This window comes from Astatotilapia calliptera, chromosome 9, assembly GCF_964374335.1.
Source record: "Astatotilapia calliptera chromosome 9, fAstCal68.1, whole genome shotgun sequence".
Lineage (NCBI taxonomy): Eukaryota > Metazoa > Chordata > Actinopteri > Cichliformes > Cichlidae > Astatotilapia > Astatotilapia calliptera.
Window position 1 is genome coordinate 29495652 of NC_137430.1, and position 17698 is coordinate 29513349.

At 39.6% G+C, this 17698-nt stretch overlaps 2 protein-coding genes across 2 annotated transcripts; both read left to right on the plus strand.

Annotated features, from left to right (window-relative positions):
* The first annotated feature begins 1851 nt into the window (after positions 1-1851).
* Positions 1852-4697, plus strand: LOC113029426 (C-C motif chemokine 3-like). The gene is made up of 4 exons (XM_026180289.2): positions 1852-2061; positions 3761-3884; positions 3959-4017; positions 4108-4697. The coding sequence occupies exons 1-4, from the start codon at positions 1992-1994 to the stop codon at positions 4131-4133; spliced, it is 279 nt and encodes a 92-aa protein (XP_026036074.1). The 5' UTR covers positions 1852-1991; the 3' UTR covers positions 4134-4697.
* A 6990-nt stretch (positions 4698-11687) lies between these two features.
* On the plus strand, positions 11688-13615 carry LOC113029424 (eotaxin-like). Its single transcript, XM_026180286.2, has 4 exons — positions 11688-12357; positions 12917-13043; positions 13110-13171; positions 13254-13615. The coding sequence occupies exons 1-4, from the start codon at positions 12288-12290 to the stop codon at positions 13277-13279; spliced, it is 285 nt and encodes a 94-aa protein (XP_026036071.1). The 5' UTR covers positions 11688-12287; the 3' UTR covers positions 13280-13615.
* Positions 13616-17698: the final 4083 nt, after the last annotated feature.

The window sequence follows — 17698 nt, forward strand, 5'->3', positions numbered from 1 at the left end:
AGGGCAAATTAAATAACACGCCAACACCATTTTCCCCTGATAAACTGCCAAAGTCACGGCTGAAACTTAGAGGAGACCGAGCGTTCTCTGTTGCCGCGCCGATGCTTTGGAATAACCTTCCTCTCCATATTAGACAGGCTACATCAGTGCCAGTTTTTAAGTCATTATTAAAAACCTATTTTTATTCCCTGGCTTTTAACTCTGTGGGTAACTGACTTTTTTTATTTTTATTTTTTATTTATTTATTTTTATAATTTTTTTGCTATGTCTGGTTTTATTACTATGTGCATATTAGTATTGTACAGCACTTTGGTCTACCAGGTGTGTTTTTAAAGTGCTATATAAATAAATGATGATGATGATGAATATGGCTGAAGAGGAATATTTTAACTGGGGGATTTACTCAGTCAGAAAAGTGTCTGAAAATTTTGATCTTTGCGTGTGTGGTTCATCAAACTAACACGATCAACAACTTCATATTTCTGTCACAATTTACATTTCCTCCAGAGCAGAGTGTGAAACTTTTCTGATCTTCTGCTAAAAAGTATATTAGAAGGATCAAAGAAGCAGTTGTAGTGTCTCTAGATTTCTTTTATTATACCTGTTTCAGGGGCAAAACAGTTTAACTTAAAGAGGAAACCTTATATACAGGGAGTGCAGAATTATTAGGCAATGAGTATTTTGCCCACATCATCCTCTTCATGCATGTTGTCTTACTCCAAGCTGTATAGGCTCGAAAGCCTACTACCAATTAAGCATATTAGGTGATGTGCATCTCTGTAATGAGAAGGGGTGTGGTCTAATGACATCAACACCCTATATCAGGTGTGCATAATTATTAGGCAACGTCCTTTCCTTTGGCAAAATGGGTCAAAAGAAGGACTTGACAGGCTCAGAAAAGTCAAAAATAGTGAGATATCTTGCAGAGGGATGCAGCAGTCTCAAAATTGCAAAGCTTCTGAAGCGTGATCATCGAACAATCAAGCGTTTCATTCAAAATAGTCAACAGGGTCGCAAGAAGCGTGTGGAAAAACCAAGGCGCAAAATAACTGCCCATGAACTGAGAAAAGTCAAGCGTGCAGCAACGCAATGTTGACGGTGAACAGATCAAAACACTGACAGAATCCATGGATGGCAGGCTTTTGAGTGTCCTTGCAAAGAAAGGTGGCTATATTGGTCGCTGATTTGTTTTTGTTTTGTTTTTGAATGTCAGAAATGTATATTTGTGAATGTGGAGATGTTATATTGGTTTCACTGGTAAAAATAAATAATTGAAATGGGTATATATTTGTTTTTTGTTAAGTTGCCTAATAATTATGCACAGTAATAGTCACCTGCACACACAGATATCCCCCTAAAATAGCTAAAACTAAAAACTACTTCCAACAACATTCAGCTTTGATATTAATGAGTTTTTTGGGTTCATTGAGAACATGGTTGTTGTTCAATAATAAAATTATTCCTCAAAAATACAACTTGCCTAATAATTCTGCACTCCCTAGTTCAATTAAATGGCTTAAATTCCAAGCAGAAGGTTTAGAGTTTGAGGATTTGTTGATACCTAGATAAGCAGGCAAAAAAATTCTGTCAACGTGGAAATGTTGTGGTTTGTTTGTTTTTTTATTTTAACTAGAAGGAAGGGCTAGGAATTTACTGTCAGTCAAAATGGAAAACCAAATATAATCAGGGGTCCCTAATAACAATGCACAAACTGGCAGCATCAATCATGTGACTGTAGACCACATTTAAGTGTCTTTGCACATCTCTGTCTATGTGAGAAGCTTTTTCTCGGAAAGCTGGCACATTAGAAGTTCAAACTTGTAAAGGGGTGGAGGTGTGATGTACCACAACCACACACACAAGCGCACAGGCAGACAGAAGCACGTCAGCAGTTCTCTCTGCATATTTTCCTTCACTCTCTAATATATATCCAAACATTAATCAACTTGTGTTAGTTGCAACTTGACCGGTGAGCCAGACCACCAGTGAAAATGTCCGTGAAGATCCACACCATCGCTCTCCTTCTGCTCTCGCTCTATCTGTGCTGGCAGCTCTCTGCAGGTAACTGTGTTTTCTTCTCTAAAGAAAAAAAGAGAGATAAGATGTATTAAACTGATTGAATATTGTCTATATTATTGTAGGGTCCTTGTCTTACAATATGAAACACTTTAAAGAGACTGTTGTTGTGGTTTGCCGCTATATAAATAAAAAGGAGTTAAACTGAATTTGTCATTACCTCACTGCAGAGCTTAGCTTTTCATCTCAGGCTAGTTTCGTAACAACGTTACTGCTGCTTAGGCCTGCTTTCATGTACACATACATTTATTTTTGTCTACATGAAGGGTGTCCATGGCCCACAATTAGGCCAAGTCGATCTCAAGTTTGCGCAAACAGTAATACAATTGCATAGTAACCAACTCTCATTTTAATATAAAGAAGTAAACATTTACACCCTGAGATAGTGGAGTTCCAACAGTGGGTCTCACTACATGATTATTACAGATCACAGTGGACTTAGAAAAGCACAGAACATTCATTTGCATTGGGGTTTTTTTTTTTACTCTTAATGGTTAAAAATAAGTTGGCAAGATTTAGAAAAACTTGCAACTTTCTGCAAACTGTCATGCCTGTGTAGCAAACTGAAGACTTTTAAGGCTTCACTGCATTTTTATGCTTTAGCGAGACATGTTTGACACATACACTATACAGCTCTGCTTTTGAGCATGTGTGTGATATGCTTTGCTTATTTTGGGGGTAAAACAGAAGTAATAGAGCTTACCTACTGTAACATCAAACACATATCTTACAGTTTGTGTATCTTACAGTAGGAGTGACAGGGAGTGGATATAGCTTCACTAGCTTGCTATTACTGCACATCCTAACTACCCAGTCCTTTTATTTATTTCATATGTAGCTGTAACTCACTATCAAAAAATGGTTTATATAAACTTTGACACCAGTTGTATTCTGTCCATTTTTTACACTCTCACCTTCTACCCACCAAGCACCAGATGTCTGTAGTAGACGGTGTTTCCCAGGATAAATTTGTTCAGTTAGTCATGGCCTTTTAAAAGATGCTCCTTTATGTCTAAATTTGTTGTTTTGTTTTTTTTAAAGTGAAGGTTTAGTAGAAGTTTTCAGATTATATATCTTTTGGATTGATAAACCATATTTATGCAGTTTATGCTGTCAGCTGACTTGTACAAGCCTCTGGCTAATTAATACTGCCAACATTTTAAGGGTGACACAAAGATTCAAAACACCGTCTTTATAGACATTTGCTATTTAGAAATCTGGCATAGTTATGTCTGCAGTATTGTTCAGTGGCTACATTGTAACACATTGTCCCTCTTACACCAAATAAATATGTAGAAATGCCTCAAGAAGTCCCCCAAGTGGTGAGTTTTTCTTCTGCTCAGCTGGCCCACTTTTCCTGTTTATAAACAGGGTTAATGAACAATAACAAATTCTTCACATCTGTTAGTGGAAACAGATTGGTTTGAATTACTATGTGTAATGCACTTTGATGTTTCATCAACTCATTTTCTTATTTGTTTCCATAGTGTCAGAATGGTTACAGCGTTAAGCACAGAAACATTTACAAAATTTCAAGTAACATTTCAACAACCATTTTTTTTATCATTATTATTATTTAGAGGAGTTTTATTATTTATTTTAAACGTGGAGTTCCCTTGGATTTTCTGTTCAATTACACTTCTCAGGCCAAATACATAAATGTCTGATCGACTTTCTCTCTCAGCTCGCCATGCTCCAAGGAGAAGGCCGTGCTGCGTTCTGGTCACCAGCCGCAATATGAGCGCTGACGTGGTGGGGCAAACATACCGTGAGCAGCCTGCAGGATCACCCTGTGTGAAGGCTATAATGTAAGTCTGAACATGTTGCCCTACGCACGAACATAAACACACACATTTCCATAACTTTTTCATTTTATTTCTAGTTTCCACACAAATGACGGACCGCTTTGTGCTGATCCGAAAGCTCAGTGGGTCAAGGATCGTAAGTTATGCTAACACACAGACTCAGGCACAAACTCAGTAAAAGTGTTTGCACAAAAAACTGAAGCTCCACTTCCTCTTTCTTCACTAGTCGCTGCGAACATGACGAAGGTGTGAAGTACGAAGCCTCTGGTGAAGCATCGCTGCCTTTCTGCATCATCTATATCTCCTTTGAAATGACCTTTAATTTAAACCAGAGCGCCTTCTTTTAATATAACTGTCTTATAACTGTTCTTTATTTTTTTACTCTTACCTTTGGTGTAGCCTTGTAATTTATTCTTGCTGTTGACTTCAGTCTGTCATGATGCCAACATTCTAGTTTTATTTTATTTTATTTTATTTTATTTTATTTTATGTTTGCGCTTATGTGCTTCTGTAAAGCTGGTACAGCTAGGTGCTGTGTCACGTAAATGTTAATTCCACGCCATTAAAATGCTCCGGATGGCAGCAACAACACAAGTATGTGGTAGACGTCCAGTTTAATGCCTAAATAAAAACGAGCCACCCTGAAGTTTTTTTTTCTAATCTTTGCATATATGTGTTGAAATTACAATCTATAGATTTCAATATTACATTTTGAAGTGAGTTTTAATTTGTTTCAAAGGACAAAATAACTTAATGTCAAATTAATGTCAAATGTAAATTACCAGCAAATTAAATGAAATTAAAAGCATAATAGTCCTTTTTCTTTGTCATTCAAACGTGCCAGCCTCTGTGACAGATGCCAACAATCACTGTGTGGTTTGTTTTTTATTCAACTACAAGAAAAAAAAAAACAGTCACTGTCAGCTAGAATGGAAAAACAAAAATCATGACAATACACAAAAAATCCGTAATTAGACTGTACAGCACATTTAAGAGTCTGCGCCTGTTTTTGTTTGTAATGTTGTTTCTGTTGCTGATGTTGGGGTCATCTTGTAATCTCTTACAAACTACCTCCACTGCTTCAGTGACTGTTACACAAGTAAAGAGAGATGTAACATTGTACAAGATCATTGACTCATCTGCCTCCATAACAACATCTCTCACCTTCCCAAGAAACAGCAAAGTGTTGTGGATGTGGTGTTTAGGGCTGCCTGTCAACGGGTTGAGGATCGAAGCCAGAAACTTTGCAATGTTATAGGTGACTGAGTGGATCATACAGACAGTTTGTCTTCAAGGTACACCGTCTTTATGTATCTTCATTAAACCATACAGACTTGGGTATAGTCTGTGGTATGAGGTCCCATCAGTGGCATTGTCTTGTTCTAACTGCTTCACACAATCTATCACCCCCTGCCTGTAACCACTTCCTGGGTCTCATTTCAGGGGCTCATACAATTTTTCTCACTGAGCAATGACAAAATTTTCTCACGATAGTCTTTCTGTTTTAGCAAAACTGTGCACCCTCCCTTGACTGCCAGAAGGATGATAATGTTGCTGTCATTATTAATATTTCTCCCCCTGAAAATGCTTTGGGAGTTCAGAAACTACTCATCTAGCATCTCTAAGAGTTACAGTGAAGGGTCTAAAAGATAAGAATAAATACACAAATTTTTTTGGACTGAAGATGTTGCTGGGATACTGTCACAGTCATACTGTGACACAGATTTGTTGGTGTGGGGAATAACAACAAGCTTTTTTGATGTGTGTCACACATTTATGCTCTTCTAACCTTGATGTCTGGCACAGAGTGAGTGGGTGTGCCAGATCAGCTGCCTGTTGCTGGCACTGATCTGAGTCGTGGTAACGATTTAGCTAGAAATGAGTGTTTCCTGTCTCCCCCAGAACAACCAGAAATCCTGCTGTTGATGTGCGTGTTCATTGCCCCGTTGTGCTGCATGCATCCTCAGTTCAGAAGCTTAGTAGTTGGTGGAGATGCTTCTGCCAGCCCTTCCTGTGAAAGACAAAAAAAATAGTCTGTGCAGGGATGAAATGCACAATTTCAATGCATCTGTTGCAGCTGAACACATATGATTTCCTTTTCTGTCACGTACGCTCAAACTTTTGCCACGTCTATATAACTTGTGGTTAACCACACGCACAGAGTTGATGCAAGAAATTCTGTATAAATGGCTGACAGAAGAGTTTAGTGCTTTTGATACATTCTTGCTATAATACTCTGAAATAATGACTTTGTATGTAAAAGGAGAAAAACACGAATATCTTTAAGTGGACTGGATGATGAAGGATGAAATTGCACAAATTCAGGGAAACAGAAAGTGAAATCAGACTGAATGTCTGCCTGAGGCCCGCATCTTGTGAAATGTTTAGTTTCTTAATGTCACGTATGAGTCTTATTGTGCAGGAGTAACTCTGCTTACTGTAACTGAAGCTATTTTAATGTGTAGAAGGGGTACATAGCATCCACACTGTGGAACTTCAGCTTTGCATTCCTGCTTGTTCTTTTTGCTTCCCAACGACATTGACCTTACTCTGATTTAACCCCCCCCCCCCCCCCCCCCCCCCACACACACACACACACACACACTTTTCCAGTGTCAGCTTGAAGCTCTGTATTGGCCTTTCTGTGACTTTCTGAATCTAACAAACCTAATTCCACACAGTAACTGTGGGAAATGGGTGTGAAAATTCCAGCTGCAACCCAGTAAAAAGATTTTGCACAACAGTCTATATCACATTTCTCAGCACAGGTTGTGGGTGTTTGTATTTGGTCTAAGTTTTTAAACCTCTAGTAGTGGTGTGGCATCAGTGTGCTTTTTGGGGCCTAGTGGATCTGAAGGTGAATCACAAAGGGCACAAAGGGTTTGCAGACTTGGGGGAATTGGACTACCTGTGCAACGTGTACAGGGTGCAGATGCCATCACAAGCTGTCAAATGTAATAAGGACCCTAGCAAATAATCAGGAGGAGAAGAAAGTAATGGTCTGTGGCCCACACCTGCCAAACCATTTTGTTTTGTGGGTTTCTTGTTGTTGCCTTAGCAGAACAATTTGCACTAAAGGAGGTGAAATTGATTTTTGATGGTTTCTTCTTCTTACCTGGATAGATCCATATCCATGTCTGGCATTAGAATTGGACTTTAATGTCATTCAAACATTTGACATGATGTGAAAAAATAACACGAATTCTTAAGTCTTGGTATTTGCAGCATTCTGCTAAACAACAGGTTCAAAAGTATAAATAAACATTAAAATAAATACAAAAACTAAGTTCTAAAACAAGATCTGTCATTTAAATTGCTACGATTTAAATGACAGATCTCAATAAATTTACATTATTGCGTAACGTGTAGCAGGGAATAGCAGAGCAACAGCAGCAAACATCAGCAGCAACCGTTCACGAGGTTAACATTCAGAATCAGAATCTTAGAAGAAACAAAACGAAACTGAGGTGCAATTCTCTCTGTGCAAAGAAAGACACAGTCACTCAATAACGAAAAGGAACAAACACAGAACATATATCTAAAATATATGTGTACAATATATATACAAATATGTCTACTGTATAAACAACAGACACAATTGTTTTCATATTGCACTAGTTCCCATTTGCTGGTGTTGATGTAAGGGAGGGGCGGAGCCATCTGCTGCGACCAGTTGTGGTGAAAGACAGGATAAAGACGTGCTGTGGAAGAGAGCCAGGGATTAATAACAAGCAATAAGTCAATGCAGAGAGGTCTATTAACACATAGTGATTGAGAAAGGTGACTGAAGTTGTAAGCATGTAAACATAATACTGTGAGAAGTACAGCCACTGAATCACTTTGATACCTGGTGTTACTTTTACATCCCTTAAAAATAAACAATAAAGTTAAATAATAATGAAATAATGTTAATTAAACTTTTTTATTATTGACCTGTGAAGTTAGAATCTCATGACTCTTGGTCTCACCCTGCAGGTGAAAATTAAGACCTGCTGCCTTTTGAGGCTGTGTTGCAGTAAAAACAATAAAGAAAAACGTGCGAGACATTAGAAATTAAAAACAGTAGGCACTCAAGTGGTGGAGCAGGTTCTCTAATAATCCCTGGACTGGTGGTTGGATGCCTGCTCCATCAACCTGATTACCTCTGTGTGTTTGATGAGATTTTTTAATTAATAAAGGAAATGTCTTGATGCATGCTCAATCATCCAGGTAAGTAAATCTCCCAAACATTGATTCTGTTCATCTGGATGTAGCGTTTTTGTGGGAGAAACATTTTGTCACTCATCCAAGTGACTCCTTCAGTCTCAGCTGACTGCAGGTTTCCCCGATCTTATAAACAGTACATTTGCATAATGACTGAAACCAGCCCACTGAAGGAACAATGGGCTGGGAGGTCAGTTCCTTAATCTTAATTATGCAAATTCTCATTAACTTGGTGGACCGACACATCAAATTCACCAGGGAGGATATGAAAAATGGCAGGTTAGCCTTCTTAGACTGTGAGATTTCCATCAGTAATGGCGGTACATCTAAAAGCTGACGTGTACCGTGAACCTACACATACGGATCAGTATCCAAGGTTTGACTCTCATCATCCACTGGAGCACAAACTGGGTGTCATCAGGACGCTACAACACAGAGCGAACACCATCCCCACTGACACAGCGGCCAGGGAGGCAGAAGAACAGCACATCAAGAAGGCCCTGAGTAAATGTGGTTATCCCAGCTGGACTTTTTTCAAAGCGGGAAAGGCACCTAAAGAAAGCTCCGGCCAATCCAGGAGAGAAGGACAACCGCTGCCCAAGCGAAAACCTGTAGTGATCCCATATGTGTCAGGAGTATCGGAGCAGTTGAGACGCATTTATCTAAACACCGGGTCTCTGTGGCTTTTAAACCTCAAAAGACGCTGTGCCTAAAACTGGTCCACCCTAAGGATCGGGTCCCCCGACACAAACAGAGTAACATAGTGTACGCTGTTAAGTGGCAGGAGGATTGCCAGGATTTATACATCGGGGAAACCAAACAACCTCTGGCGAAGCAGATGGCACAACACAGAAGAGCTACCTCGTCAGGCCAGGACTCTGCAGTCTATTTTCACCTACAGGCCAGTGGACACTCTTTCAATGATGAGGATGTACACATCCTGGACAGGGAGGAACGCTGGTTTGAGGGCGGAGTCAAGGAGGCCATTTATGTGAACAGGGAAAGACCATCTATGATGCCACAAAACGCTACGTCCAGATGAACAGAATCAACTTTTGGAGTAATAAAGGAAATAAATAGAAATAATATTAACAATAAAACTAAAAATCCCTAAAGTTCAGCTGCACACAACATCATCCACAGAGTATACAACATAAACCTTTTGTAACAATTCAGCCATCATGGTGACAACTGGTCAGTGTTTATTACACCTTTGCTGCCATCACGTGGGGGAAAGAAAACAGCCAGCTATCTTTAATGTCCCTGCATGCAGCACAGGAAAGGCCATGCCGCCCGGTGTTTCTGAGTTTTATGTTATTTTGTTATTTCATTTGTATTCTTTTTAGTTATCTAGTTATTTTGTGAGGCCTAGTTTGCAGTTTAGTTCATGGTTTATCAGGTTCCCTTGTGTCATGTCAACATCTCCATGTTTCCTGTTTTATTTTGAAAGAGTCCAGTGTTCTTTGTTCATTGTATTTAGTTTCACTTCCCCTGTCCTGTCATTAGGTTCATGTGTGCCAGCTGTGCTCCCATGTGTGGCCACTTCCCTTGATTACCCCTTATGTGTATTTAGTCTCTGTGTTTCATTCAGTGTATGTCGTGTCGTCTGTGTAAGCGTCCCAGTTATGTCTCGTCATAGTTGTCACGTTTCTCAAAGCCACAGTCATAGCATGAGTTCTCGAAGTTTCATAGCTTTATCACAGTTTCATAGGTTTTTCTTAGTCTGTTTTCCAGTTTAGTTGTCTTCCCTGCACTCATCGTAGCTTTTGTTTTTGCCTTCTGTCATCAGGCATAATAAAGGCTTGCATTTTGTTAAGTCATGTCACGTCTCCTTGCCTATGTCTGCTCTTGGGCCTTGCTCTAACTAACACACTGGCGGACCGCGCTGTGACAAAAGTGTTAAAATGTGCACTCCAGCCCAAGGTTCAACACAAAAGGTTCTTGGTTCACTGCAAGATAATTACTATTAGTAGCTGGAATAAAGTGTGTGCCACTGTGAGATCGTCTCTTTTAGAAGACTTATGTTGTTGTTCTGCTATCGTTTAAAACATTCTTCAATCAAATTTTGTTTAATCACAAACTAATGCACAAAAATAACCGGTTAGGCCTCACCCATCAAACCTTCCTTTTTTCTTTTGCCTTGCAGCTTTAAAATCCTTTGTCCACTATCTCTGCTCTACACACGATCAGATCATCTCAACCTTGCCTTTATCTCCGGACTGCTCAAATCGAACTTCTCCTCTGATATACTCATTTTTAACTCTGACCAGCTGGCCACTCTGAATTAAATCTTTGCATCTTCAGCTTACCCTCATGCTTTTTGTTAATGCCATCATCGCTTTAAACCATACATCATAGCAAGTAGAAAAAGACTGATAATGTATGGCTTGTTTGTAATGGCCAACAGGAGAAAGGCTCTTCTTTCCAAAGAGAACAGGGCAGAATGAATCCACTATTATTACAAGAAACATCAGTCATCAGAAACATAACATTAGAAACATAGCATCTCTGAAAGATTCTCCAACTGGCAGGAAACCAGTTTAACATGGTCCTGTGATGTATTCTCCACCCATAGTGTGCAACCTCATTCCTGTGTATGTATTAGATGGTGAGCAGATGATCATGCTCCCCAGTCTACAGCAGCAGTACCACCTGCTAGTGAACCTGGTCAAGCCCTCCACGGCTCTGAGAGGCTTCTTCACCCTGGACCCTGTAGCTCTTGCTTCTTTCCTGTATTTTATAGTTCTGATCCACAGTCAGTAAATAACCAGTGATTGAATCCACCTGTATCCAATGAGACACATTGAGAACAACACATTCTGTGGCTGTCGATTGTGAACCTGATGTCGGCACTGTCGGCCCGGCCTGGGTTGTCTCCACATGGCCAGACATGAACTACAAATAAGTGAAGGGATACTAAAAAGGAGATGAGAACCTGAGATAGAGGAAACACATGGCAGCACAGCTTAGGTTTGCAAAGTTGCACCTAACAAACCACAAGATTCGATTGCTCTTTTTAACACTCGTGCAACATGATAGGAAAGGAAGCGTAATCGAGAAAGACGACGTCAGTGCGATATTTGAAAACTGGCTGGCACATAGGGGAGAAGGTTTACCACTTCCTAGTTTGACAGGGCCTGATGAACCACATGATTTATTACACAGAGGAAAAATGCTGACTTTGCAAAGTCATGTCAGCATTTATTAGAAAAAGCCAAGGGATTGAGTAACTCAACACTACACTGGAACTCATCCAGGCAGTCTGACAGTAGTAATATGTTGATGAATGACGAGGTAATATTGTAACGATGAGCCAGAGGCAGAGACGTGGAAGTAGAAATGAATATCCCAGATTCTGTGTCATCAGGTTCAGGAAGTCTTTACTTTTGACTTGCTGGAAACATCTCGGTATGTTATATTTCATATTCTGCAGATGTTTAAACACAACAGTTGGCAACATTTTTTGAGTATTTGAGTATTTTATTTATATAACCTGTTTGACACTCGACCGTCTCCTAATTACCAGTTAACAATATAAACCTCAGGCTATAGTTCCACACACCAACACAAATCCATATACTAATAAGGGCACACATATGGTCTTTCTTTTAGTTTTTATGTTTGAACACAAAGCCAACAAGACAAAGCAAAGATGAATGCACATGCTTCTATCCTGGATGCAGTGTTCTTGTCTTTTTTGTATGATAAATATAAAGGAAATGTTCTTAACTGCTCCATCCTTTTCCTCCTCCTGCAAACAAACTGGAAAAATAAGCAGCCAGAGGTCAGTCAGTTAACAGATGATGTTAAGAGGCATTAACAGCTACTTTTAATTTCACTTCAGACCTGACTTGTGCATTACAACAATCACTGGATGGGTTTGTTTAATTTCCATTTAACTGCAAGAGGTCAGCAGCCACTGTCAGTTAAAATGGAAAAACAAAAATTAGTCAGTCATCATTCGTCAGGCTGAACACCATATTTAAGTGCCTGTGAATGTTGAGTGAGGCTGTTTCTCAGAAAGTTCTCAGAGACGTTGGTGGTTTGAAATATTAAAATCTGATAACAGGCAGACATGTTATGTACCACACACCACACAAATGCACAGAAACACTCTGCAGATGTTCCTGCACTTACCAATAAATAACCAAACACGAATCAACTCACTTTCACCCTGATCAGTGAGCCGGACCACCGGTAAAAATGTCAGTCAAGATTCTCTCCATCACGCTCCTCCTGCTCTCAATATGTGTGTGCTGCCACTCCTCTGAAGGTAACTATGATCTTACTTTTCTAAAGGAAAAAAGAGATAAAATATATCAAATTGATAACAGCAGTTACAATTTCTGATGTTGGGTCCTAGCTGTTTGTGAAGAGCCTCACCGTACTCTATGGAGACGACGGCTCCCAACTGTTTATGTTTCAGTTTGATGTGCAAAATGAGTTATTTATTTAGTTAAAGACAAAGTGAAAATGAATCCTTTTAAAAGTTTCGAAAATTTGGTGAACTCTCTCATCTATATTTATTGAAAGTTTCTGATTGTTTGTGATTCTCATAAGAAACACCTCAGACAATTTTAAACAGAGTCCATTTTTTGTCAGAGACACATGTGAGAAACATGGCACTCAGCCCATCTGCTTTCAAATCTGTGGGTTGCAAATTTGAATTTATGTTTGTTTTGTTTGTTTATCACCAAACTGTCCTAAAAAAAGAGTTTCAAGATGGCTCCCAAGTGTGAGACAGTTTAATGAAAATCTGTAAAACTTTGATTTTCCTTCTAATCAGACTTTCTCAGGTTGTATAAATAAATTTTTAACCTCCTACCTCTCAGTTCCAGCTCATCCTGGAAAGAGACGACCGTGCTGCGTTGACGTCACCTACATGAATAAGAGCGCCGAGGTGGTGGGGGAAACATATCGTCAGCAGGCTGCAAGACCACCCTGTGTGAAGGCTATAATGTAAGTCAGCACGTTGTCCTACATACAAACACACAATCTGTATAACCTTCTGTCTTTTATTTACAGTTTTAACACAGGAAACGGAGGACAACTTTGTGCTGATCCTAACGCTCAGTGGGTCAAGCATCGTAAGTTATGCTAACACACAAACACATGAAAAGTATTTGCAGAGAAAATCTGAAGCTCCCTTTGTCTCTCCTTCCTCCTCAGTCACTGCCAACATGACGAAGGTGTAGTGAAGTGAAGTTCTCTGGTGAAGCATCACTGCCTGTCTCCTTTGAGATCACCTTTAAAAACGTATTTTAACTCGAGCGCTTTCTTAATGTAACTGTTTCTTTCTGCTTTCATTTACATTTACTCTAACCTGTTGAGTAATCCTATTGTTTATTCTAGGTGACGGCTTTAGTCTTTTTTTGGACCAGCTGTTTTCAAATGGATACGTTTTGACTTCCTTTGTTTTTGTCTTTCTTGCCTATTCATGAATTTCTTTCTTTGTATTATGTGTTGATGTGAAGCACATTCTGGCAGCAAAAAATAATATAAAAAAATAAACTTTTGTATTATTGAGCAAATATTTTTTTCTAGTCTTGTTTACTCTTGTCTACTCACAGAAGACAACAAACATATCTCCCAGTAATTTCCCAGAATTGTGCATGATTCCACCAGTGCATGAGCCAATATGATACACTTTTATTTGAGTCATCATCAAGAGTTTCTAATAGAGGTCAAAGCAGTTACTGTAGTGGTTGGAGAGCTTGACTTCAGCCACTAGGAGCTCCTTACTCAGAGAAGTGGGCGCAAAAGGATCAGCTGCTCCTGACACTCAAAGAGTCGAACATCCATGTTTTTTTAATTTATTATTCACTAGCTGGGCCCAAGTCTTATTTAGGTTTGATATTGTTTTAGTAGGTAAAAGTGAATGCTTTGACATGAGTTGAGCTGTGGTTTGGGGAAGGCCTTGAAGGGGACTGGTGATGGCTCCCGGGCCTGGCAGATCCCAATGCACTAAATAGAAATGAAGAAGTTAACGAATGGAAAACAAGGAGTGAGGGAGGGTGGGGCACGTAGATGAGAATGAACAGCTTGCAGAACTGGGGGAACCTATATAGATGACAACCGGAAGGAGTGTGTTTGGAGGCGTGGTCCTGCTCCTGAAATTCTGATAGATAATCTCCAATAATTTTTTGTCAGTCAAGTTAAAAAAAATCAGGCCAAAACATTCCACCACTGAAAAGAACATTCAATCGCTCCATCTGTTTGATACGGCTGCACACACAGGGATACAAACAAACAAACAAAAACCTTGAAGGATGTTCTGCCTCCTGAGCTACAGCCACCCAGTGATAAACATGAGTAAACCCTCACTAGGTTTTAGATAAAGTGTACACTCACAAACCTGCATTTGAAACGTTGGCTACCATAGCAGTATAGTTTTGCAACATGGCATTTCGGTCTTCTATCTAAAATAGGAAAACAGGAACATAAATAGTACCATCATTGCCAGACCTGGCTCACATCTGGTTGACATACACCCTGCTATGTAGAGTAGAAAAGTGCCATTTAAGAATCAGTCTGTTCACTGTATGAACAGTTTTTTCGTGTTACTTTTGCACTATTATGTTCCGGCACATGTTGTTTTTACATGGCTTGAATAAGGTACATATTAGGCTGACATCTGGGGCCAGAGCTGAAACTGTTCTGGACCAGCAGTGTGTCTGGAACTGGCCCGTGGCTGCACACAAATTACACATGGCCCACATACAACAAAGAACGACGGCCCTTTGGTGGCCCAGACCAGGTTTGCCAGAGGTAATCCACACATGGGCCAGCAAAGGACCACCAGTGTGTCTGGCCTTGTGCTGGCCCATGTGTGGGCCACCTCTGGCAAACCTGATCTGGCCCACCAAAGGGCCGTCATTCTTTGCAGTATGTAGGCCATGTGTAAGCATATTGTGTGGGCCAGATCTGGGCCATACCAATTTTGCTATGTGGGTACAGCCCTGCTGTAGCAAATATATGCCTGCTCCTGCTCGTCAGCGTGCCCATAACCTGTCTGCTCCAACCACAGCAGAGGTACTTATTGCAGCTGTATTTCACTGACACTAGTCTTTGGGATGCTATTCTCTGTGTCTTCTTTGTTTAATGTAGGATGGCCAGTAACACAGGACTTATTTATTGTTCTTCTTAATGAGAACAGTTGAGGAAGCAGCTAAACTTCATCCATAGTCAGTTTTCCAATTAAATAAAAAAAAGCAAACTAATAAATACATTAAAAAAATAATTAAAGATTAAGTTCATAGAAGTGATTTAACTCTCACTAAGCTTATTTCCACTTGGTTGATTGTTACTCAACTTCCACTAGAAAGTGGGTCATGTACATTTTTCAAACCTTACCTAAAAACATTTCTGCCAATATTGTAACAATACAACTGCTCTGTGCACACAAGAATAACACCATACCACCATTGCTACCATTTCTAAATGAACAGAAATAAACACAAAATAAAATGTTCAGTCAGCACTCGATGTGAATCAGTGGCCTGAGTGCAGTTTCCTATTTTGGCTGGTGTGCAGAGACAGTTAAAACAGCCGTTTGATTCGAATTTCTCTTTTCTCAGCTATGAAAGCAGTGACCTGCTTTCATCATCATCTTTGTTGTTACCACAGACTGATGGTGGATGGTGTTGGCGTACTACAGTGCTAATCTTAATCTTTCTAGTTTCCGTGCAGAGTTTCAGTTTTACTGACATTTAAGTCACCAATTCAGTCTCAGGAAAACAAACAAAACGAACTTTATTTTGCATGAAAGCTGGTGAATATTAAGAAATACTACAATATGCCTAGCTGTGAGCATGTGAAAGACTAAGCAATGCACACATATGAGCACCATAGGAAAATCACTCAGATGTTTATTACCCTGCATGTTTTAACATTCTCAGTTTAAAAGCACCTATAAAGGTCTGTTTGGGATCATGTGGCGGCACCAGTGATTGACCCATTAATCCAGGGATTACGAGACAATTTACTCCACAACAGATTCCAGTTGCAACCAAGAGTCATGAGGGTCATGCACAAAAGCACAGTTCTTATAGTAAAGAAACACAGGCCTATACAGTTCTGTGTGTTCAATCTACAGCAAGAATAATGAGGTCTCACAGTTCAGTTGGTCAGCTATCACCTGGACTGGTGAATAACCGCTGGCTTTTTCAAGATAGTGGTTTTAACCAAGGGCTGCTGGTAGATTGCCTTATCTCCGGAGACTACAGAGACTATTTATAAACTGCACTCTGTACAGTTAATACCAATTTGTCAACCTTACTTTTGGCTTTTTCAGAGCCCCAGTACTTTCTAGGGTGCTGTGTCCGCACACTGCATATGCCACTGCCTACTTGGATGATGTCATTATCACACAGTATCACACGGGGACCATAGTGTGTTGTGCTTGGATGACAGCCACGAAGCTAGAGCATAATAGTGACAAGCAACAGTCAGAGCGATGTTTGGTGAGTGTGTAAAGCAGCAAAGGAAAAGAAGAAAATCCTCTTTGTGAACTGCAGTAAACTTTGTTAGACTACATGTTTTAGGCTTCTTTCTAGTATTTTATGGCACTCATCCTGTCCAATGACCAGTGATTTCATCAACTTGTATCCCACTGCCAACAAGGCTTTCTGTCCTCCAGGTTCAGAACTACAGATCCTGTGGCTGTGGGGTGTAGTGAACCTAGCCTGAGACATCACCACCATACAGTCAGACATGGACTACACACAAGAGTTTTTGACTCCATATCTGTCCTTTTTGTGTATAATATGAAGCATTGTGTCAATGAAGGAATGCTATATATAGAGAGTGAAAGATGGCTGAGGTGGTTAGAGATCAAACTTCAGTCAGACAATGATGTGGTTTAATTTAAAGATACATGGCACCTATTTTTATTGTTGTATTTCCAAACCCAAACTTTATATTTTGCATGTTTTCTGCATTTCTTGATTTTGCATCTGCATGTTTTTTGTCTGTGGTCACTTTGCACTCCTTAGCAGTTTTAATGTAGTCATTTTGTACCTCTGCTTTATGCCTGTATTTTTTTAGTATTTAAAAAAGAAAGAACGTGGAAACAAAGCACAAGTTTGCAAAGTTTTTATACTCATGCAACATGTTTGGAAAGGAAGCAATATAAAGAAAGACTGTCAAAAATGCCACGAATATCATATTTGAAAACTTGTGCATAGGTGAAAAGATTTACCACTTCCTGATTTGAGGGGGCCTAAGGAACCACATGACTTATGATACAGAGGAAAGATGTTCATTCTGGAAACTCGTCAGCATTTATTATAAAACAGAAGTGACTAAGTGACAGAGCACTACACTGGAACTCATAACGACAGTTTAAGAATAGTAATATGCTGATGATTAAAGACGTAGTAGTATATTGTAATGATGGGCCAGAGGCAGAGAAGTGGAATTGAAAATGAATATTTCAGATTCTCTGTTATCAACTTCAGCAAGTCTTCAATTTTAAAGGTTACTGAACTTGCTGGAAACATCTCAGAACATTTTTTGTTACATTTGGTATTCTGCAGAAACACCAAATACATATCCACGCTCGTGGCTCAAGAGTTGGGAGTTTGCCTTGTAAACGGAAGGTTTAGTCTTGGTCT